Below are 25,468 nucleotides of genomic sequence, written 5' to 3' on the forward strand. Positions count from 1 at the left end.
GGTAGGTAGCGCATTGGCTACTATCCTACACTCCCTTAAACGACCCTAAATTCAGTATTTAAGGGAGACCCAGGCACCAAGAAATCAGATTCCTGCTGACCAGCAAATGACACTAAAGAGTCTTGCAGGCACCCCAAGAGACCCGAGAGGACTCTGGACAGCCAAAACCAGACACCAGAAAGTACCACTGCACCTGTGCTGCCTAGCCTGAGCTGAAATGGGTGAGCGTGGTCTACCGGCCCTCCAGAGACAAAGCCCACCTAGGACTTGCCCACTGTGGACTCATTAATGCTGCCTGCAGGTTATCATTGACAGAGTATGCTTCCGGTGACAAAAATTTGATGCCTCAAGACAACGCTGCACCCTTTGCCTGTGGAGAAGAGGACTTAGGGATGTGACGACACCTCCCTCAGCATCATAAGAGCAGAGCCCCCTTCTTGGTTCAGCTCGACTGGCCTCCCAGTCCAAACCTGCAGCCTTTTTTTTTTTTTTTTTAACCAGACCATTCCCAATTGACTAACATTGAGCACCAGATACTGAAAAGCTTCTCTGCACCCAGCTTTCCCAGTGTCCCCAGGATGACCTGTTGGTGCTGCCTTGGACCTTAACCCATACTTACCTTAAGTCCAGGAAATTGGTCTTATAAGTCACTGTACTATACCTGTATGCAGTATTGTTTTTTTCTCTCCACAGGATAACATTGATGCCTCTGAAAAATGTACTGTGTTGACTTTTGAAATCTGAAAGTATCTCTCTTGTGAAACGTATTAAACTGATCGTGAAGATCTTGGTGCCTAAAATTACATAAGGATAAGTGTTATTTTTACACATTTTTGTGGGTCTCCTTATTGAGTCATGTGTATCATTTATTGATCGTGTGAATGCAGCAAATGTCTAACACTCCTACCTGAACAGCCTAAGGCTGCTCAACCACACTACCCCCTAAGAGACCACCTTGGGATTGCTAGAGCAAGACCCTATCCACTAGTAAGAGAACCTTTGGACTCTTTGCACAATATACCTCATTTTAGTATACTATACTATACAAGCAAGCCAGCTTCCTACATAAGGAAAACCTGGTTGTGGTACTGGAGGACAGTTTGCCTTCTCTGACTAACTCCTATGTTGCCCCTCTGGGAGATGCTGGAGGAGCGCCTCCATTTCATCCTTGTGTGCCTGGTCATATCTAGTGAGCAAACCAATGGAATTGTTGATGTGCCAGTGGTTGGCAGACTGCGCCACAATGTGCTTAGGAGTCACATATCCTTCTGCTCTCTCCGTTCAGTGGAGATGCAACATTGGTGCCCTGTGCATTTGCTCGCTTGTAAGAGGTATGAACCACTAAGGATTCAGATGGACGTTTAGCCCCAACATTGGTGATGTGTGAAGAGGAGGCCATGTATTTTTTGTCAATAAGAAGGGCAATAACCAGTTCCTTGAAGAGGTCAGGAGTGGGCTTGAGCAACCCCTTTAGCATAGGCATACACTGCATGGAATGATGGGCCACGGCAAGAGTTTCAAAGAGGAAATCCTCATCTACCTAAGCTTTATAAAGCTGCATGTTATGGTAAGCAGCAGCAAAACCTAGAGCTTCATAGTAGGTGGTGGTGTTACCTGGCTGGTATGGTCAAGCATTGTAGAGATCAGGATCCAAAACCCCAGGAGGATCCACATTGTAAGATTTCCAGGGATCTCCCTGTGAGAGAATGTTGTATGCACCCACTCCCCTCTTCCCCCGTGACATCCGTGCTATCCCACTTCAGAATGCGGTGATCCCTGTGGAGAGTAGGATAGTGGGGCAGGTGATGGTGGAGATCTGGAAGAAGGTGGTGAGAGTCCAGGCTAAGGAAGAGGACTGGTGGCTTTACCTTGCATCTTTCAATGTTTTAGTGGAGGAGGGGCTCCAGAGCTTCCTCAAAGCTGAGCTGCCACATAGAGGGCAGAGTGCTCAGTGCTGACGAATGTGTAAGGATGTGACCTGGTCTGAGGTGGGTTGGAGACTGGATGACTAGTTGAGCCGGTTGGGGGTCTTCAATCTCGAGGTTAGAGCTGGCATGGTCTTCGACGTGAAAGACTGTGTGCCAGAGAGATCTTGAGTATATTTGCTGCTTCTGTGAGACATCAAGTCAACAGGCCCAAGGGTCTCAGAGTCTTATGACCGGAAGGATTCGCATGCATTCCAGGAGGCCTCGTTGTGCTCAGGAAGAGCCAAAGATGACAGGCCTGGTGGAGGTCAGACCAGGGGTATCTTTCAGGACAGAGGGGGTAGTATTGAAAGGAGATCTGCTGCATCACAGGTAAGGCATGATGAGGGCGGACGAAGAGAAGGAGAATAAGTCCAGACTGGCACATCCCTACCGGGGGCCACAGATTTCCTGGATGAAACTGCAGGCGTCAACCCGATAGAAGAGAAAGAACACTGCAAGAACCCAGAACACACGTCCGAACCAGATGGCGAAAATAAAAAAAAGAAAAAAAAATGTCTATCAATGGTGCAGAGGACCACAAGCATTCTATGCACGAGGTGGGGGATCACACTACCTTGTGACTCAAAAAGAATTATTTGAAGAAAAACAGCTTGCACACATCCAAGCTGAATGCTAGAAGGCAGGAGTATGCACAGCAAGTGTATCAAGAGCCACGCATGCCTGAAACAAAATGTCCTGTTGCAGCAGCCAATGAGATATCTTGCATCTACAGTACCAAGTCTGATAGTGCAATCTGAAATTATCGGTCAGAGAAAATTTGTTGCTTATTCCCCAACCCCCAAACAGCAGAAAAACAAAAAAGTGTAAACACTTTGGCATTAAGAAAATTGCAGAGTGGACTTTAATCTCTTAAAAACTACTCAATTGAGTTACAGCAAACCATGAAAAGAAACTTTCAGAGTAAAGTTCTACTTTCATGGCAAGTACGGTGTACATGGATTTACTAATCCGGGCTACAAGACGTGAGCAAAATTTCATTTAGGATTTAAAAATGGGAAGAACAATTTTCAACCCCTCTCCCCTTTAATGTTTTGCCCTGTGGATGGATCTTCATGACAAACTGAAGCTTAGATGACTAAGCTAGTCAACTGCACAATTTCGTGTAAAGCCATCACGGCAGTCAAATTTGTAATCAAGTCACACACAGTGGTGACCAACACAGTATGACAGATATATCTATATTTTACCAGGGGCATGATAACAGCAAGTTTCAAAAGCTTTGGACTTAGTGTAAGGAAATGGCTCCCTGTTGCAATTACCCCCCACTTTTTGCCTGATACTGACTTGGCTGAGAAGTGTGCTGGGACCCTGCTAACCAGGCCCCAGCACCAGTGTTCTTTCTCCTAAAATGTACCATTGTCTCCACAATTGGCACAACCCTTACACCCAGGTAAGTCCCTTGTAACTGGTACCCCCTGGTACCAAGGGCCCTGATGCCAGGGAAGGTCTCTTAGGGCTGCAGCATGTCTTATGCCACCCTAGGGACCCCTCACTCAGCACAGACACTGCTTGCCAGTTTGTGTGTGCTGGTGGGGAGAAAATGACTAAGTCGACATGGCACTCCACTCAGGGTGCCATGCCAACCTCACACTGCCTATGGCATAGGTAAGTCACCCCTCTACAGCCCTAAGGCAGGGTGCACTATACCACAGGTGAGGGCATATGTGCATGAGCACTATGCCCCTACAGTGTCTAAGCAAAACCTTAGACATTGTAAGTGCAGGGTAGCCATAAGAGTATATGGTCTGGGAGTCTGTCAAAAACGAACTCCACAGCTCCATAATGGCTACACTGAATACTGGGAAGTTTGGTATCAAACTTCTCAGAATAATAAACCCACAATGATGCCAGTGTTGGATTTATTAAAAAATGCACCCAGAGGGCATCTTAGAGATGCCCCCTGTATTTTACCCAATTGTTCAGTACAGGACTGACTGGTCTGTGCCAGCCTGCTGCTGAGAGACTAGTTTCTGACCCCATGTGGTGAGGGCCTTTGTGCTCGGAGGACAGAAACAAAAGCCTGCTCTGGGTGGAGGTGCTTCACACCTCCCCCCTGCAGGAACTGTAACACCTAGCAGTGAGCCTAAAGGCTCAGGCTTCTTGTTACAATGCCCCAGGGCACTCCAGCTAGTGGAGATGCCCGCCCCCTGGACACAGCCCCCACTTTTGGCGGCAAGTCCAGGAGAGATAATGAGAAAAACAAGGAGGAGTCACTGGCCAGTCAGGACAGCACCCAAGGTGTCCTGAGCTGAGGTGACTCTGACTTTTAGAAATCCTCCATCTTGCAGATGGAGGAATCCCCCAATAGGAATAGGGATGTGCCCCCTTCCCATCAGGGAGGAGGCACAAAGAGGGTGTAGCCACCCTCAAGGACAGTAGCCATTGGCTACTAACCCCCCAGACCTAATCACACCCTTAAATTTAGTATTTAAGGGCTCCCCAGAACCTAGGAAACTAGATTCCTGCAACCTAAGAAGAGGACTGCTAAGCTGAACAACCCTGCAGAGAAGACGGAGACACCAACTGCTTTGGCCCCAGCTCTACTGTCCTGTCTTCCCACTTCTAAAGACACTGCTCCAGCGACGCTCTCCCCAGGGACCAGCAACTTCTGAAGCCTCAGAGGACTGCCCTGCATCTAGAAGGACCAAGAACTCCCGAGGACAGCGGCTCTGTTCACCAAAGACTGCAACTTTGTAACAAAGGAGCAACTTTAAAACAACTCGTGTTTTCCGCCGGAAGCGTGAGACTTGGCACTCTGCACCCAACGCCCCCGGCTCGACTTGTGGAGAACAAACTTCAGGGGGGACTCCCCGGCGACTGCGAGACCGTGAGTAGCCAGAGTTTCCCCCTCCTGAGCCCCCACAGCGACGCCTGCAGAGGGAATCCCGAGGCTCCCCCTGACCGAGACTGCCTGCTTCCAAGACCGACGCCTGGTAAAGACTCTGCACCCACAGCCCCCTGGGCCTGAAGGATCAGACCTCCAGTGCAGGAGCGACCCCAGGTGGCCCTCTCCCTTGCCCAGGTGGTGGCTACCCCGAGGACCCCCCACCCCCACCCCCCTTGCCTGCATCGCTGGAGAGACCCCTTGGTCTCCCATTGAAACCTATTGAAAATCCGAGGCTTGTTTGCACACTGCACCCGGCCGCTGAGGGTGTACTTTCTGTGTGGACTTGTGTCCCCCCCGGTGCCCTACAAAACCCCCCTGGTCTGCCCTCCGAAGACGCGGGTACTTACCTGCTGGCAGACTGGAACCGGGGCACCCCCCTTCTCCATTGAAGCCTATGCGTTTTGGGCACCACTTTGACCTCTGCACCTGACCGGCCCTGAGCTGCTGTTGTGGTAACTTTGGGGTTGCTCTGAACCCCCAACAGTGGGCTACCTTGGACCCAAACTTGAACCCCGTAGGTGGTTTACTTACCTGCAAAAACTAACTCTTACTCCCCCAAGGAACTGTTGAAAATTGCACTGTGTCTGGTTTTAAAATAGCTATATGCGATTTATGTGAAAACTGTATATGCTATTTTGCTAATTCAAAGTTCCTAAAGTACCTACCTGCAATACCTTTCATTTGAAGTATTACATGTAAATCTTGAACCTGTGGTTCTTAAAATAAATTAAGAAAATATATTTTTCTATACAAACACCTATTCGCCTGGAATGGTCTCCGAGTGTGTGTTCCTCATTTATTGCCTGTGTGTGTACAACAAATGCTTAACACTACTCCTTTGATAAGCCTACTGCTTGACCACACTACCACAAAATAGAGCATTAGTAGTATCTCTTTTTGCCACTATCTTACCTCTAAGGGGAACCCTTGGACTCTGTGCATACTATTCCTTACTTTGAAATAGGGCATACAGAGCCAACTTCCTACACTTAGCCTTCTAGAAGTGATGTGTTCAATCACAGCACTCATGTCTGAGAAAAGATAAATTATGAACTGTTTCATGCAGCCATAGTGAATAGTTCAGAAGAAAGGTTTTATGGTGTGATCTTTAACAAATGATGCATAATGATAGATATGCTAAAAAGGATCACTTACAGGACAGTTCCAGGAATTCCTTTCGTATTTCTAGCAATACTGCCACTCCGATATTATCCTTTGTCATAACTCGGTTCAGCATAGCTTCAGACCCTTCAGAGTTTGCCATTGCCAATTGGTTGAATTCCACAGTGTGTTTCTGAATCAAAGTGAACCTAAAATAGAAACATTACACAAAAAGGAATTACATAAGAAGTCTTGCATCAAGCCATGGAAATGGCCAACTATGAAACGCTAAATGGACAAACCACAAGCATTTATCCTCAAATACAACCGAGAGATAAAATACATATGTGCTTCAAATAAATGTGCAAAGCCCGATAATGGAATACTAAATGTACATAAAGGCACAAGGGCAGAGTAAATATAACATGGTGATACAAAACTAAATTGGAGGCAATAAATGAAAATCTGTAAATATATACTCTTATAAGTTGGTCCTTAGCTAAGAACAGAACAAGCTTCTTAAAGCACTCATGTAGGTCAAGAAAAACTACATAACAGGTTATCGAATGAACGCTCTTCTCCAGAAAAGGGCTGACTGACCCATATTCTTCCTAAAGCACCCTGTGCGTGTCACAACCTTACACATGAACATTACATCACTGGCACGTCATAAGACCTGGAGTTGTAAGCAGAATATAAATAACAGTGTCTTGTTTTTGCAACAAACCCACTGACCATTCAATGGGAACGGTCGAGCTTCATTATTTCTCTTTCACTACAGTGAAACTGACAAGTATACACGGCACAGTGCAAGACTCTGTAGTCTACAGAGGGCGAATCTACACCGCGCTGAAAGTAGGGGGTGCAGTGCCCCGTATACACAAGAGTTTCTCAACAGTAAAAGAGAACCCTATTCACTATACTAGTTGTTTCAACCTTACACAATTTTGGAAACGTGTGGGCCTGGGAAATCAACTGGAACTTGTGAAACGATGCTCATCATTTGGAATGGAGTTTATCTAATTTTTCACTTTCAACTTTTTTTTTTTTTTAAGTTATACTTGACCAGGCAATTCGGTATATGTAAAGGGTACACATTTTGCATTTCCTAGATTTGATTCAATTTTGATTTTTGACCGTCACATGCAAGAACTCACTTTTCGGTCTTGAAGAATATTGCACATCCATCAACATGCTTCTTTTCTTGCTCAGACATTGTTCGTGCTCTAGACTTTGGAGAAAAGAATCCATCATAACCATGTTCTTTTAATTCTAAAAGAAAAAAACTGTGGTACTGGTCCGTTTCAACTTCCTACAAAACAAGACAAAGTGCAGAATGCCAAATTAGTTCTAAATAAATAAATAAAGACAGTCCAGCATCAAAAATAAAACATGAATTACGTTAGACTTGATAAAAGTACACTAAAACCACGACATTTGTATACCACGTAAAGCTTCTGTAAACATTCTGCAGATCCTCAACCTCAAAAAAGTAGGCAAAAGTCGGACTGCCACATCTTTCAGTCCTAGAAGTTTTAGCTGCCCCTTAGTCGAGACGCTATGCAGTGAGGGCTTGCAGGCCGAATTGTACTAATAATAAAGGGAGCTGTAACTGCCAGCAACGTCCAGTTTATAATATTCTGTCTCTCATTCTCTTCAGACAAACACTTAAAAACCACGTATTTCAACACCTCTCCTAGCTCCGGCACTACCGCTCCCAAAATACCAGCAACACGACAGCCGTCCTAAAGAGCCTAGCAAACCCTCGCCAGCACCCATCCCCACGTGATGCCTTTGCTTATTCCTCCTTCTTGCTCTCTTCTGCTTAACACCTGCTAACATCCACCATTCCCCACCAACACACCCCTACCACTCCCTACGGATGCTCCTGAGCAAGCATTCTACAGACACTGTCTTGCTACGGTACTGTTGCTCCTAGTTTAGAGTTTCTTTTTGTACAACGGATGCCTTTTTGTTGTATGTAACATTTCCTTTGCCACAACTAGGGCCTCGGCCAGTCTGTCACCCTGGCCACATTACCCAGGCTGGCTCCTCTCTGGAGCGCCTAGAACAATTGTGTGATAAACACACCCAGCCAGACACACACCAGCCAGTTTCCAGTCACTCACACCCAGTTTAGGCGAAGTGAGCTCGTATGAGTTCACAAGGGTCTCAAAAGCATCAACAGGCAAGAGGTAAAGCGGACAGGTAAAACGGTCTGCAATCTAGCTGACCAAAGAATAATCTGGACTACCACCTCAAACATGGCCTGACCAGTGGTACACTCAACATTCAGTACCTTCTGCTTTCTTACATTAAAAAATAAAAAAGAACGCTGAGGTATAACTGGGCCATGCCCTCTACGGGGCAAAACAGAGTTCATCTCGAACACATTTATGTAAATGAATGCACTGGATCGGTTTCACCAGGTACATATGTAAAGATTTCCCCGCAGTGAGCTCCACCTGAACTCTGGTTAATTCATTGTGATTACAAACTGAACAGGGAAGACCTAAAAAGTGCTGCATCAAAAGGTGGTAAGCCTGGGACAACACACCTGTGCTGGAATGAGAAGTGGATGCCTTAGGACAGACTTCAAATATAGAAACTGACCCCAGTGCTTTGCCAAGCAGAACTGCACTCGGAGCGTGGGGTTTGGGATAAGGTGTTACTCAAATGCAAGAATCTTGAAGCATAGGCCCTGAATGCTGATGTGCCAATTTTATACCTCACCTATACACAGCTTTCGCTGAAAAGAACTAGTGGACAATACTAACAATTTCTGCACAGCTCTATGCTTCCCACTAATTGGCATTCTTGTCCATGTCTTTGCTTGTGACTCACAAGATAGTGGTCGACCAGGAGTTATGTCAAAAAGCTATATACAAAACACCTACCTCAAGAACAACTTGGCAGCAGTCAACCTTGAGTTATGTTAAACAGTGGCAAATTTCAGTGGTTTGCATGTCTGCATTTAACAACACATTCTGTTCCTCGCACTCTTCAATGGCTCCCTTTCGACACAAGAGCTCAATATGGGACTGTGCACCACCCTGCATGAATCTACACCTGCGTATCTGGTTGACCAATAGAAAATCTTTGGTATCTTTCAAGGGGTCTAAAAATGCAGATTCTCCTTCTCCCTGATCCTTCCACATTCATGCATGAACAGTACATGACGAACTTTTTCCCTGGCAGTGCAACTAATATCTGGAACGCTTCCTTTTATATACAACTGCCAAAATAAATAAAATAAAAGGGGCTAGCCAGTGGGAAGATGCGGAATGAAAAGTGACTTAATTTTCTTGCAAAGGATGAGGAAGGAGACTGCTTGTTGGATTTTGACTACCCTTTGGTTCTAGATCGAGTGCAGTAGCATAATGTTTGTGGCCCTATTTTCTACTTCTTGGATTTCCTACTGCATCTGAAGTTTCTGATCTTGGATACATTCACTGCATCCACAGTGCACACGCTGCACTTAGTTATTCATCCTTCCATACACTTGTCATTGTAGGAGGTTAGAAGTAGTGTTTCTGTAAACTGGGAGAAGTTTACTGTTAGCTAAAGAAACAAATTAAGTACTCTGCAGCCATCAATGCAAACTAAGCTTCGAAATTATCAGTGGCCTTGACGCCAGTGCTCCTTATTCACAAGGTATTCTCTACTGAGGTTTTACAAGTATCCATGAAGGCACTTTGCCATTCCTATTTGCTAGACTTGGTGTGCAGATAGGGGACTATCAGAGAGACAGGGCCGCTGAGGGGGTCTACAGACCGATTCATGCCATGCACAGCATAACTGAAAACAAATGGCAGGGACAGAGTTTATTTGTCAGTACCCTAGCATTACATATTATTCTGCTGCAGGCACTTACCAATATTGCGGTTGTGACTAACAAAATAATTTGATCAGTGCAGAGTAAAATATCAGACTGTCGATAAAAAGGAAAGGCTTCAAAATGTATGAAACAGATTCTAAGGAAATTTAACAGATCAGAAACCTGGTCAAGGAATGCAGATTACCATTAATAATAATAAAAAAATAAAAAAAAAATAAAAAAAAAAGGTTCCACTTCAGTACTTTTGAAGATGATTTGCTCTCACACTGCTGGAAACATATAGATCCATAATACAGGTTTTGGTAGACCGTGGTGCAACCAAAGTTTGAGTTTGTGATATGTTCTGATGTTTAGATAAAAATATGGTAACAAGTTCTTAGTGCAGGATCCTAAGCAGTGAAAATCATGTCAGGATTGGGAATCTTGACCAATAAGATGCACTATTTCCCCAGACAAGACACTCTTCTAAAGCAAATTCACAAACAATATCCCACTGCTTCACTGAATTAACTCTCACCCTTCGTGTTCTGCAGTCTTCAGAGATCTGCAGTCTTCAGAGATCTGCAGAACTACATTGATCTAGAAACCAAACACCCATTGTTGCATAATGGATTTGACAATTTTAATGCTCTTCTGATGTTATTTGTGGCCCACTATAACTAAGAAAAACATTTACCATTCACCAACTTTAGGGCCAGAGTTTGATAGTTGATAGTTATGTTACATATTATTAACCGGCAGTTTATTAAAAAGTATACGTTATGACAGAAGGGACCCGAAGTGTTCCTCCTTAGTTTACTGATAGAATATTAGCATGATGTGCTTAAGCAACTCGAATGTATGCATTTCACTTAACAAGATGAAGATTACACCATTTCATTTCCCAGGGTCTCTGCGCTCACTATCTGCGAGTACCAACACTTTGACAGTACGCAAAGCTGATCAACGAGGAGGGTGAAGTAGTTTTGTGCAGCACTTGAAAAAAACTCAGTCATAGGTCAATTTCAACAAGCATAAACAGATGATATGCTAACAGAGAGCCCATTTACTTTATCTGAAGAAGTACATTTACAATTTCACAAATTTCTTACTTGCAGACTTAAGATATCAGCATTGCAGCTCATTATTTCTTGCATTATCGATTTCTTCCTGTAATCCCAATTCAATGCCCATGATGGGCAGTATCCATATAACTGCCGGGTTGCATATTTATCACACAGAACGTTGTAACACATGACTGAAAACAGGGCTGAAAAACAAAGTAAAAGTTACATATTATAAGTCACTTAAGGATCACTAGAACAAGAGCCCTCATTCCTCTTTACTTACTGGGTGTGCTTCCCAACAGGGAAAGAGGACGACAGCATTTTTCGTAGCAAAAAGAGAAACGTTTCAGAAGCTAAAAAGCAAGACAGTCCTATTCAGATGCACTATATATATATATACACACATATTGCTTACCCTCAGATAGATGCCCTATCTGTAATTTTTTACAAAGATTAACAGAAGTGGAAAGGGAGGGGGAATGGTCACAGGAAACAACGGGATCCAACAGGAGTAGGTGGTAACTACCCAGTGTTTACCTTAGCCTATGTCAGCAGCCAGGGTTCTTCTGCTTTTACAGAAATAATAGAAAACTATGGGGTTGAGCTGGGGCGAGGGGAAGTGAAGATAGTTGTAGGAAACTAAGTTCTGGGGACACACACACACACACACACACACACACACACACACACACACACACACACACACACACACACACACACACACACACACACACACACACACACACACACACACACACACACACACACACACACACACACACACACACACACACACACACACACACACACACACACACACACACACACTTTTGATGCAGCTGAATGAAGTGCACAGGGTTCCTGCTCACCAGGAACCCAGCGACAGTGTTCCTTCCCCGAATACAAGACCACTGGTCACTTGATCCACCCAAGAGACTAGGCCTTTAGCACCTTTTGAAATTTCTTACTAATTGGTACATATGGTACCTAGGGCATAGGTACTAAAGACAGTCCCCAAGAGCTGCAGCATAACTTGTGCTTGTCTAAGGGACCCAACACCAAACTCATACAGATTGCCACTGCAGGCAGTGTGACAAGTTGCTCCAAAAAGTAAGAACACAACATGGCACACCCTTGTGAGCTAGGTTCTTTAACACTAATATTTTTGAGTCACCCCCAACGGCAGTCCTTACATCCATAAGGCAGGGTGCATTATTTTACATGTGAGGTGGTATATGCAAGTGAAAATATGCCCCTACTAGGTCTTTGTTGATTCTCAGACATAATAAGTGAACAGGGAAGCCATTTTAAATACATTCGCTGGCCACTGGTCAACACAAGTTCCCCCAGCTACATGATGGCTTCAAGGAAAATAGGGATATTTTGCATCAAACATCGGCTACAGAGACAGAAACCTGAATCAGGAATCTTAGGTTTGAAGGATAAACAAACTAGAGAAACCACATTGAAAGTGGACTGGGCAAACAGGGATATTCACGCAACAGAAAGCTTAACACATGGGATCTTATCGGTATGTCCAATCAAGAAGAGCACATTCACACATTAAGCAATTAAATAATTTGTGGACCACAGGGAAGGACTTTCACTCAGACATGCCCCAGTCATGTATGGTTTTGTTATTAAGGCTGGCACAACTTTGATACATGGGCTAAATGTAAAATGGAGTATGGGTCTTCTATAAACAACATTTTAATGAAGAATTATACAATACTCAACAAAAATTGTGGCAAGATGGGTGCAAAGACGGTGGCCAAAATAGCAGTACTAGGAATGAAGACCAGCCATTTTATAACACCAGGTTCAACAACAGTCAAAATATACATAGATCCCAGCGTGTGGCGACTGTTTGGCTCCAACAGTGTACATAGATCAATGCAGAAAGTCCGATTCTCCACAGCCTCCCTTATGATTCAATCAAGTTCACTCTCCTCTCCCAACAGGTGGCAACACTTGACAGGAATGGTTGAGTAACATACTAAAGTAAGGGTTTGGTATTAAAAAAAAAAAAAAAAAACAAAGACATGAAGATATGGGGCCAGTGCAAGATGTGTACCTGAAAAATAATTCGAGATGGTGCTCAAGGACTGATGTACTACAGTAACAATTGAAATGTCCACCTAATTTGTATCAAGCTTATTGAAAGTTATATTAATTATTTAACAGAGGACTGTAAAGACTGAGCTTTGTAGCGACTGAAACCAGAATTAGCAATTGTTAGTCTCCGATCTAAAACAGCAGAGCTTTTGTTAGGGTACGGGTTACAGTTGTAGATCAGTCTAGTGGTTACTGTCCAACAGTCAAGAGTACATGAATCATAAAATGTGTGAAGATAGTAAATCACGTGCCCAATAACTCTTGCTGCAATGCTAGGGAGAGTCTCATGTTGGACCAAAAGGCCCTTGTTAAAGAAACAAACAAAGTGAAAGAATAAAACTGACCAATGAAAAATACAAGCCCCACAGTGCTCTTACAGGGCACCAGCACTGAAAACTATAAGACATGTGGCCAAATGTATTGAAAACCTTTTCAGTATCCAGCAATGAACAGATGAGAAACCACTTTATTTGAGCACTATGCTGAGTTACAACATTGGAGGCAAAGACCTGCTCTCAACCATTCTAGCCCAGCTGCCAATGGCACACCTTAAACCGACTCTGAAGAAGACATAGTTTTGGAGCATGAATCATTTTCTGGATTCAGATGCTGTGGTGCATTTTTCCGCCATGTATTGGTTGGGTCAGAAAATGTACTAATTTTTATGTTTAAAAAAAAAAAAAAGTGGTAGTCGTCGACCACCATTTGGTAGTAAGTCCATCCCCTATGTGATGTCAGACGGCACCCTGGAAGTTCCTGTGCGTACTCAATATCTTCAGATTCTTTTTTCTGTCGTTGGATCTTGAAGCGTGACAGAGCTCAGAAGTTTTTTTTTTTTTTAGTTTTTTTTTTTTTTTTTTTTAAATATAGTAGGTCAGAAAATCAACCATAAAGCAGAAGACTGCAGAAAAAAGAGAAAGGGAGCCTAATTGACCCAGAAAGGGTGGGTGGGGATAAGAATCGCATGGTCAGAGAATGAATAGGGGAGAGGCAGAAAAGGGTCATAGAAAATGCCCCGTTTAAGTTCTGCCACCTGCCATCACAAACTTGCACAAGGAGACCCCCACGATGCCTGCTAACTTTGTCTCACGAAGGACCACAAGGAGGAAGAGTGGGAGACCTGCACAGAGTTTGTACCAAAGACACTCAAGGTACAACGTTGACAGAGGTTAGAGCACTATACCACGCAAGCACTCAAGACACAGGAATCACTCAAAGGCCTGGGCTTATCCAGAGATGGAAAGGAGAACGTTGAGGCCTGAACAGCACAAGGCGAGGAGTCAGACGTCTAAATCTATGCAGCCGATGCTGGCTTAATCAACGTATGGCTGATTTCTAGTTCACTATAAGTAAGGACAACAGAAGGATTAATTTCCTTGATTTATGGATTTTAGATAATAATGGACAACTGGAAGTCAGTCTTTATATAAAAAAAAAAGAAAAAAAAAAAAAAAAAAAAAAACACTTATCGTAACACGTTATTGCACTTCTCTAGTGGACACAGCAGGACAGAGAAAATCTGCCGTACGGTCAATTTCTCCGTATAAGGAGAAATTGCAGTGATAAGAACAATGACTTTGACAATGCCTGCGAGTTAATTGACAAACTCATCAATAGGGGTTACCCCAGTAAATTAGTTGAAGCAGCCGCAAAAAGAACTTGGTATACACCTAGGGAGACACTTAACTCCTAAACAAAGAACAAAAGAAACCCCTCGGATTTGTGTGATCACGTTTAGCCCTAAAGCTAATAAAATCAGATCCATCATAGAAAGAAACTGGACAATAGTAGCAGATCTAGGAATAAAGAAACCATTGTTTTCTTTCAAAAAAGCTCGGAGCTTACGAGATCAATTGGTGAGAGCTAATAATACACAAATACAAGACAAAGGGCTCAGAGGAATGTTACAGCTACCGGCAGTCCAGGGCCATTACAGATGCACTAAATGTGTAGCTTGCCAGTTCAGACGAGATACAAAAGAGCTTGTGATAAATGGAAAAATACATGTGCAAAAAGATTTTTTGAACTGTAATACAAGAAATGTTGTATATTGTATCATGTGCCCTTGTTCACATACGCGTACCGAGCCCTCCAGGACACCAAATGTGCCTACGTCAACCAGCACCTAAAGTTCCATCAACCCACCACAGAACTCCACCCGGCCTCCCTCTCCCTTGCTCACGTGCCCCGCATCTGCTGCGAACACCTCAGAGGACGCTCCTTCTCCCACCTCGCCACCACAGCCTGGAACGACCACCACTCCCCACCTCCGGACTTCAAGCAGCAGCCACCGGCAGATGGTCCAACCCCACAGTACCAACCAGGCACAGGAGACCCCCTCCCCCCCCCCCCGCCCCAGGGGTGACAAGCTCATGCACTACCAGTATTGTGGCACACTACTCTGGGAGCTGTTCTCATTAAAAGTATAAGGAGAGACTCCTGACACCATGTGGAGCAGAGGCTGAGTCTTATGACCGCATGAAGGATACCCTGATTGAGGCATTTGGATTACCAGATCGGGTTCAGGGATACTAGAAAAACCTCATTTCAATCCTTGGTAGATTTTGTTGAGTTCTCAGTCAAAACACTGGGTGACTAGTTGAAAGGGAACCAGGTGCAAAACTATGATGGGCTTTATAATCTTAATATGAAAGAGCAGCTGTTATTTAACTTTCTGAAAAGTTGCATCAGTACCTGGTAGACCTAGGTCCAGTTTTTCCACAAGGATTGGGAAAGAAGGCAGACCACTGGGTCAAGACTAGGGTATCCAAAACAACTCCTGCTGGGTGTGACCAAAAGAAAGGGGCTGCTAGGACCCCCCCCCCCCGACAGGAAAGATGGTCATCAGTCTAAAGATAAAAACAAAGACTTCGAAAGGCCCCAAAAAAACATGTCCAGGAGGGTGGGTCAGAGACAGAGCAAGGGTGGGTACCAGGGTAAGAACTGGGATCCCAAGAAGATTTGGTGCTTGAACTGCAAAGCCAATTGGCACCAAACTAGAGATCCTGCCTGTCCAAAAAAGAATCATTTTAGTGCGCCTGCAGCTCCTGCTGCAGTCGTAAGCCTCCAGATGGGGTCCCAGGTGGATCCTGACCATGTCAGAGAGCTCACAGAATCTACTTTAGTCATGGAGGGTGGGGTGGATGTAGCTGCTCTGGCTGTCTGGTCCAGTAATCTGGAGCAGTGCAGACAACAGCCTCAGATTAATAGGATAAGAGTTAAAGCACTGATTGATACAGGTGTCACCCTGATGACTAAAAAACTGATATCCCCAGAACAGTATGACTGTGAAGGTGTCACAAGTCATCAGTGCTGACAACCAAGCTAAGGTCCATCCCATGGCAATGGTGCCCTTAGAGTGGAGAGGGGTTAATGGCCAGAAAAAAAGGTGGTGGTATCCTCTGTAATTCCTGCAGCTCGTCTGCTAGGAAATGATCTGGAGACCTCAGCATGGCCTGAAGTTGAAGGAAAGACCCATGTCAGGATTGCGGCGGCACGCATTCTAGGGCCTGTCCCCATCCAGTCAAGTTATGTCCAGTGTAGCAGGTTGCTCTATGTGCCCGATTAAAGGTTATTCACTGATGTGGAAAAATACATGTTTATCATTCTGTATGCTGGTGGATACAGTACTCTGCAAAATAGTCATACTGTTATAAATACCAAAGTTGTGCCATTGCTTCTTTTAGAAAAAAGAAATGTGCCAATGCTTCTTTGCAACAGGCTGCCTTGTTAAAGACCTGTAGTTATGCTCACAGGTCGCTTCATCTTTGCAGCAGAAACCACATTTCCCAACTCTGTAACGCAACCAGAGGTGCAGTGGGCAGCTCTCGTGTTTGGCCCCATTTTATTTAAGAAGGCACACCCTTTGGGAGCTGCTCACCATTCTACTGGTACCTGGAAGAGACTGCTGTCTTCACAGCAACTCCTGTATTCGGCCGGGAGGCACCGGGGGAAAATCTTTAGCTGATTTCTTCCAGCTGGTGAGTTTTTCTGCTTGTTCAGCAGAGAGCGCTATCAGCCAGGCTGCCTCAGGCTGTTTTCGTGCACCACTGCAGCTTTTCCAGTTCCCAGCTGCTGGCTACTGCTATGCACTGATTTCAGAGCGTTCCCAACATTTCAGACAGTGATTCGCTGTTGGGTATAACTACCTCACAGGAATCCTATGGTGATTTCAGAGTATGGTAAGCACATCCCTGAAGCGTATATGCTTTTCTTTTGTTTTAAGTGAATGCTACAAAAACAGCTAATCAGAGTGAGCATTATAATGCATTGGAAGAGCAGAATTATTTATCACAAGTTCAATAATTAATCATAGTTTGAATTGCGCTTAGTTTAAAGACAGAATATCAAGCCTGACTTATTTATGTTACACAGAAGGACTCGATGTTTCAAGCGCATTTAAGGAGCAAAGCTTAAAGACACATCAAAATCTACTTGAGAAATCTGCTCAAAGAGAGAATTATTAGTTCCATCAAGAATTGGTCATTAGCTGGATCATGCCTGAATCTGTGAAAGCGCAAACTTAATATACCAGAGTAGGATTATTGTTTGTATGTTTAATTGTTTTTCTATCAGGTCTCCTTCCCTTGCTCCTCTTTCCCTCGCCTGGCCACTAATGCTCAATGCTGTAATAGTAATCTGACCTGGAGCTGCCTGGAGGAGGGCCGAAAATCTCACTGTGCAGACCCTGAGGATGTTTGGAAACTGTGACAGCCAAGCAGGTATGCTGGATATACCTGAATGGGTGTGTCTGAAAACCAGACCACAATGCAAAGTCCAAGGTGAAAAAGAGATGCTGGAGCCTGGGATAATCGCCCAGACCTACAAGAGTAAAATGCAGGATGTCTGGTAAGCCAGCTTCTGAGCAACCACAAATCAGGTCCCCTCTAATCAGGGAGAAGGCAGTCAGCCCTTGAGGTAACTGAGCCTTAGGAACTTGGGCCTTACATGGCAGAGCACCTGGGCCCAGGAGGCCCCTCTAGGGAAGAGCTGTGCCAAGAAGAGAGGGCCTGTCCTACTTCTTTAGATCCAGAGACGGTAAGCTGCTGACCAGGAAAAGGGAGATGTCAGTGGCTCCCACAGGACCCACTGGAAGGATGGATTAGGAGGATGTACTGAAGCCAGAGACCATAAACCTGGCATCACTAGGAGAGTGGTAGTGCCTCAGGTGTATAGAGTTCCTGCTCACTTTGGCTCACAACATCCCCTTAGTTGGGCATCTTGGCCAGACCAAAACTTAAAGCAGGTTGGTAACTCACTTCTACTGGCCAGTTATATCCCTGTGTCACCCGTCAAGCCAGTGGCAAGACAGATGACCATCCAAAGGTCCACTTAATTCCACTTGCACTGGTTGGGGTTCCCTTTGAAAGGGAAGGAATTGATGTTATTGCCCCCCTAGACCCTCCAACAGCACCAGGGAACAGATTCATACTGGTGGTAGTGGATCATGTCACCAGGTACCCAGAAGCTATACCCCCTTAAGACTACCACTGCTCCTGCAGTTACCAGGCCCCTACTCAGTATCTTTACTACAGTGGGCTTCCCTAAGGAGGTGGCATCAGACAGAGTTAGTAACTGCATGTCTGCATACCTCAAGGCAATGGGGAATTAATGTGGAGTGACTTATAAGTTCCCTACCCTAGATCACCCACAAGGAAATTAAAGATTCAACAAAACCATGAAAGGCATGATTCCAGGACCCCTTGAAAAACTCAGAAGGCGATGGGATATCCTATTACCATACTTGCTTTTCACCTACAGAGAAGTGCCAAAGAAGGGAGCAGGTTTCCCCCTTTGAACTTCTGTTTGGACATCCTGTAAGGGGAACATTGTCTCTAGTGAGGGAAGGCTGGGAGAGACCACTCATAGAGCCTAAGGATGACATTGTGGAGTATGTGCTTGGCCTACATCTAAGTATGGCAGAGTACACGGAGAGGGCATCCAAAAACCTTGAGGCTAGCCAAGAGCTCCAGAAGCTATGTGTAGGAAGTTGGCTCTGTATATACTATTTCAAAGTAAGAAATAGTGTACACAAAGTCCAAGGGTTCCCCTTAGAGGTAAGATAGTGGCAAAAGTAGATCATTCTAATGCTCTATTCTGTGGTCGAGCAGTAGGCTTATCAGAGGGTAGTGTTAGGCATTTGTTGTACACGCACAGGCAATAATTGAGGAACACACACTCAAGGACTCCCTTCAGACCAATAGGTTTTTATATTGAAAAATATATTTTCTTAGTTTATTTTAAGAACCACAGGTTCAAGATTTACATTAAACACTTTAAATGTAAGGTACTTCACTTAGATACTTAAGGAACTTTGAATTTAAGCAATATCACAAACAGTCTTTGTAAAAATGGCAATAAGCTATTTTCAAAGTGGACACTGCAAAAATCAACAGTTCCTGGGGAAGGTAAGTAAAGGTTAGGTTTGAAGTTAAGTAAAACACTTACAAGTCTCAAAGTTGGGGCATAGGTAGCCCACCGTTGGGGGTTCAAGACAACCCCAAAGTTACCACACCAGCAGCTCAGGGCCGGTCAGGTGCAGAGGTCAAAGAGGTCCCCAAAACAGATAGGCGTCAATGGAGAACAGGGGTGCCCCGGTTCCAGTCTGCCAGCAGGTAAGTACCCGCGTCCTCAGGGGACAGACCAGGGGGGTTTTGTAAGTCACCGTGGGGAGGGGAGGGGTGGGGGAGGGGGCAGGACACAAGAAGGCACAGAAAGTACACCCTCAGCGGCAAAGCGGCAGCCCGGTGCAGTGTGCAAACAGGTGTCGGGTTTTAGATAGGAAGTAATGGAGGGACCCAGGGGTCACTTCAACGATGCAGGCAGGGACAGGGGCGGTGGGGAGGGGTCCTTGGGGCAGCCACAACCTGGGCTAGGCAGAGGGTCGCTCCTGCACTGGAGTTCGGTTCCTTCAGGTCCTGGGGGCTGCGGGTGCAGTGTTGGTTCAAGGCGTCGGGTCACTCGTTACAGGCAGTCGCGGTCAGGGGGAGCCTCTGGATTCTCTCTGCAGGCATCGCTGTGGGGGCTCAGGGGGGTAGTCTCTGGTTACTCACGGGCTCTCAGTCGCCGGGGAGTCCTCCCTGAGGTGTTGGTTTTCTGCAGGTCGAGCCAGGGGCGTCAGGTGCAGAGTGGGAAGTCTCACGCTTCCGGCGGGAAACGTGAAGTCTTTAAAGATGCTACTTTGTTGCAAAGAAGTTGCAGGTTTTTTTAACAGAGCCGCTGTTCACAGGAGTTTCTTGGTCCTTAGATGCAGGGCAGTCCTCTGAGGCTTCAGAGGTCGCTGGTCCCTGTTGGATGCGTTGCTGTTGCAGTTTTCTTCAAAGTTGGGAGACAGGCCGGTAGGGCTGGGGCCAAAGCAGCTGTCGTCTCAGTCTTCTCTGCAGGGCTTCAGGTCAGAAGTCCTCCTTCTTGTTAAGGTTGCAGGAATCTAGTTTCCTAGGTTCTGGGGTACCCCTAAAAACTGAATTTAGGGGTGTGTTTAGGTCTGGGAGGGCAGTAGCCAATGGCTACTGTCCTTGAGGGTGGCTGCACCCTCTTTGTGCCTCCTCCCTGTGGGGAGGGGGGGCACATCCCTAATCCTACTGGGGGAATCCTCCAAACTCAAGATGGAGGATTTCTCAAGGCAGGGGTCACCTCAGCTCAGGACACCTTAGGGGCTGTCCTGACTGGTGAGTGACTCCTCCTTGTTTTTCTCATTATCTCCTCCAGCCTTGCCGCCAAAAGTGGGGGCAGTGGCCAGAGGAGCGGGCATCTCCACTAGCTGGGATGCCCTGGGGCGCTGTAACAAAGGGGGTGAGCCTTTGAGGCTCACCGTCAGATGTTACAGTTCCTGCAGGGGGAGGTGAGAAGCACCTCGGCCCAGTACAGGCTTTGTTTCTGGCCACAGAGTGACAAAGGCACTCTCCGCATGTGGCCAGCAACATGTCTGGTGTGTGTGGCAGGCTGGCAGAAACTGGTCAGCCTACACTGGAAGTCGGGTATGTTTTCAGGGGGCATCTCTAAGATGCCCTCTGGGTGTATTTTACAATAAAATTGTACACTGGCATCAGTGTGCATTTATTGTGCTGAGAAGTTTGATACCAAACTTCCCAGTTTTCAGTGTAGCCATTATGGAACTGTGGAGTTTGTGTTTGACAAACTCCCAGACCATATACTCTTATGGCTAACCTGCACTTACAATGTCTAAGGTTTTGCTTAGACACTGTAGGGGCATAGTGCTCATGCACATATGCCCTTACCTGTGGTATAGTGCACCCTGCCTTAGGGCTGTAAGGCCTGCTAGAGGGGTGACTTACCTATGCCACAGGCAATGTGAGGTTGGCATGACACTCTGAGGGGAGTGCCATGTTGTCTTCGTCATTTTCTCCCCACCAGCACACACAAGCTGTGAAGCAGTGTGCATGTGCTGAGTGAGGGGTCCCTAGGGTGGGGATAAGACATGATGCAACCCTTAGAGACCTTCCCTGGCATCAGGGCCCTTGGTACCAGGGGTACCATTTACAAGGGACTTACCTGAGTGCCAGTATTGTGCCAATTGTGGAGACAAAGGTACAGTTTAGGGAAAGAACACTGGTGCTGGGGCCTGGTTAGCAGTTACTCGACCTAAGGGGAATAGCTTCAGGGTATCTAGTAGCATGATCCACCACTACTACTAGGATGTACATATTCCCTGAGGCTGTGGGAGGTTCAAGTGGACCCACTATGTCCACACTCACTCTTTCAAAGGGGACCCCAACCACTGGAAGTGGAATGAGGGGGGCCTTTGGATGTCCACCTGTCTTACCACTGGCTTGACAGGTGGTACAGGAGACACAAAACTCCTTGACTTTCTGGGACATGTTGGGCCAGTAGAAGTGGTTGACTAGTCTCTCCCACGTCTTGGTTTGTCCCAAATGCCCAGCAAGAGGAATATCATGGGCTAAGGTCAGTATAAACTCTCTGAACTCCTGAGGCACTACCACTCTCCTAGTGGCACCAGGCTTGGGATCTCTTGCCTCAGTGTACAGGAGTCCATCTTCCCAATAGACCCTATGTGTTCCAGTTTTCTTGCCATTGGACTCTTCAGCAGCTTGCTGCTTAAGGCCTTCAAGAGAGGGACAGGTTTCTTGCCCCTTACACAACTGCTCCCTTGAGAGTCCTGGGCCTAAGAGCTCAACCTGATCAGGTTCTAACTCCATAGTCTCAGTTCCCTCAGAGGGCAGAACTTCTTCCTGAGAAGAGAGGTTCTCTTTTTGTTGTTGTGTTGCAGCTGGTTTCCCAGTTGTCTTTCCTTTCCTCTTGGTAGGCTGGGCCCGTTTTCCAGACTCCAGCTCTACTTTTTCACCCTGAGCCTTGCACTGTGCCCTTGTCTTGACACACACCAGTTCAGGGATACCCAGCATGGCTGCATGGGTTTTCAGTTCTACCTCAGCCCATGCGGAGGACTCCAGGTCATTTCCAAGCAAACAGTCTACTGGGATATTTGAGGAGACCACCACCTGTTTCAGGCCATTGACCCCTCCCCACTCTAAAGTTACCATAGCCATGGGATGTACTTTAGTCTGATTGTCAGCGTTGGTGACTGGATAAGTTTATCCAGCCAGGTATTGACCAGAGGAAACCAGTTTCTCTGTCACCATGGTGACACTGGCACCTGTATCCCTCAGGCCTTCTACACTTGTCCCATTAATTAAGAGCTGCTGCCTGTATTTTTGCATATTAGGAGGCCAGGCAGCCAGTGTGGCTAAATCCACCCCACCCTCAGAGACTAATGTAGCGTCAGCGTGACACCTGATTTGCTCTGGGCACACTGTTGATCCCACTTGGAGACTAGCCATTCCAGTGTTAGCTAGAGGCTCTGGGCCCACCCTCCTGTGCAGGTTTTTGGGGGTCTGAAGAAGACTCTACTATTTTTGTGTTTGGACGTCTCAACACTCTTCCCCTGGGGAGGCTTTGTGACCCCTTTCTTTTGGTCAGCCCCTGTGGAAGTCTTGGTCACCCTAGTCTTGACCCAATGGTCCGCCTTCTTTCCCAATTCTTGGGGAGAAATTGGTCCTAGGTCTACCAGATGCTGATGCAGTTTATCATTGAAACAATTATTTAACAGGTGTTCTTTCACAAATAACTTGTACAGCCCATCATAATCATTAACACCACTGCCTTGAATCCAACCATCCAGTGTTTTCACTGAGTAGTCCACAAAATCAACCCAGGTCTGGCTCAAGGTTTTTTGAGCCCCCCTGAATCTAATTCTATACTCCTCAGTGGATAATCCAAAGCCCTCAATCAGGGTTCCCTTCATGAGGTCATAAGATTCTGCATCTTTTCCAGAGAGTGTGAGGAGTCTATCCCTACACTTTCCAGTGAACATTTCCCAAAGGAGAGCACCCCAGTGAGATCTGCTTACTTTTCTGGTTACACAAGCCTTCTCAAAAGCTGTGAACCATTTGGTGATGTCATCACCATCTTCACATTTAGTTACAATCCCTTTAGGGATTTTCAACATGTCAGGAGAATCTCTGACCCTATTTATGTTGCTGCCACCATTGATGGGACCTAGACCCATCTCTTGTCTTTCCCTTTCTATGGCTAGGATCTGTCTTTCCAAAGCCAATCTTTTGACCATCCTGGCTAACAGGCGGTCCTCTTCACTGAGGCTATCCTCCGTGATTTCAGAGGTGCTGGCCCCTCCTGTGAGGGAAGCAGCATCTCCGACTATCACAGTTAGAATCAGGGACTGAGGGTCCCTGGGTTCCCTAGTTAGGACTGGAAGGGGGGAATTCTCCTCCAGTTCACTATCATCATCCTCTGGGTTGTCATCCTCAGAGGGGTTGGCTTTTTCAAACTCTGCCAAAAGCTCCTGGAGCTGTTTGAAGGGTCTTGAGCCAATTGTGATTTTCTTTATTTTGCAGAGTGACCTTAGCTCCCTCATCTTAAGATGGAGGTAAGGTGTGAGGTTGAGTTCCTCCACATTCACATCTGCACCAGGCATTATGTTTCTAAAAGTTGGAATACTTTTCAAGAATCTAAAACTAGTTCCAGAATCTAATTCAAACTTTCACAAAAAACTTTTAAACTCTAAAAGAAATGCTAACAGGGACTAACACAAGGCCCTAGCAGGACTTTTAAGAATTTAGAAAAATAGTTCAAATTGCAAAAATCAATTTCTAATGCCAATTTTTGGAATTTGTCGTGTGATCAGGTATTGGTTGAGTAGTCCAGCAAATGCAAAGTCTTGTACCCCACCGCTGATCCACCAATGTAGGAAGGTGGCTCTGTATGCACTATTTCAAAGTAAGGAATAGTATGCACAGAGTCCAAGGGTTCCCCTTAGAGGTAAGATAGTGGCAAAAAGAGATAATACTAATGCTCTATTTTGTAGTAGTGTGGTCGAGCAGTAGGCTTATCAAAGGAGTAGTGTTAAGCATTTGTTGTACACACACAAGCAATAAATGAGGAACACACACTCAGAGACAATTCCAGGCCAATAGGTTTTTGTATAGAAAAATATATTTTCTTAGTTTATTTTAAGAACCACAGGTTCAAATTTTACATGTAATACTTTGAATGAAAGGTATTGGAGGTAAGTACTTTAGGAACTTTGAATAATCACAATAGCATATATACTTTTCAAATAAATCACATATAGCTACTTTAAAACTAGACTGTGCAATTTTCAACAGTTCCTGGGGGAGGTAAGTATTTGTTAGTTTTTGTAGGTAAGTAAACCACCTATGGGGTTCAAGTTTGGGTCCAAGGTAGCCCACCGTTGGGGGTTCAGAGCAACCCCAAAGTTACCACACCAGCAGCTCAGGGCCGGGCAGGTGCAGAGTTCAAAGTGGTGCCCAAAACGCATAGGCTTCAATGGAGAAGGGGGTGCCCCGGTTCCAGTCTGCCAGCAGGTAAGTACCCTCGTCTTCGGAGGGCAGACCAGGGGGGTTTTGTAGGGCACCGGGGGGGGGGGGGGGGGGGGGACACAAGTTAGCACAGAAAGTACACCCTCAGCAGCACGGGGGCGGCCGGGTGCAGTGTGCAAACACACGTCGGGTTTTCAATTGGAATCAATGGGAGACCAAGGGGTCTCTTCAGCGATGCAGGCAGGCAAGGGGGGGGGGGGGGGGGCTCCTCGGGGTAGGCACCACCTGGGCAAGGGAGAGTGCCTCCTGGGGGTCACTCCTGCACTGGAGTTCCGATCTTTCAGGTCCTGGGGGCTGCGGGTGCAGAGTCTTTTCCAGGCGTCGGGATCTGGGAGTCAGGCAGTCGCGGTCAGGAGGAGCCTTGGGATTCCCTCTGCAGGCGTCGCTGTGGGGGCTCAGGGGGGGGCAACTCTGGCTACTCACGGTCTCGTAGTCGCCGGGGAGTCCTCCCTGAAGTGTTGTTTCTCCACAAGTCGAGCCGGGGACGTCGGGTGCAGAGTTGCAAGTCTCATGCTTCCGGCGGGAAACGCAGTTGTCTGGAAGTTGCTTCTTTTGGAAACAAAGTTGCAGTCTTGGGTGAACAGAGCCGCTGTCCTCGG

General features: G+C 45.9%; 1 protein-coding gene across 7 annotated transcripts in view; it reads right to left on the bottom strand.

Moving 5' to 3' along the window:
- The window catches only part of CNOT6 (CCR4-NOT transcription complex subunit 6), a 264,606-nt gene that overhangs the window by 140,918 nt on the left and 98,220 nt on the right, over positions 1–25,468 (bottom strand). For all 7 annotated transcript variants that reach the window (XM_069199286.1, XM_069199289.1, XM_069199285.1 and 4 more), the window contains exons 7-9: positions 10,906–11,063; positions 7,134–7,288; positions 6,031–6,185 (exon numbers count right to left, since the gene is read on the bottom strand). In XM_069199286.1, coding sequence (XP_069055387.1) covers positions 6,031–6,185; positions 7,134–7,288; positions 10,906–11,063 — 468 coding nt within the window. The remainder of the gene's footprint in view (positions 1–6,030; positions 6,186–7,133; positions 7,289–10,905; positions 11,064–25,468) is intronic.

The sequence above is a fragment of the Pleurodeles waltl genome, chromosome 7 (assembly GCF_031143425.1).
Source record: "Pleurodeles waltl isolate 20211129_DDA chromosome 7, aPleWal1.hap1.20221129, whole genome shotgun sequence".
Taxonomy (NCBI): domain Eukaryota; kingdom Metazoa; phylum Chordata; class Amphibia; order Caudata; family Salamandridae; genus Pleurodeles; species Pleurodeles waltl.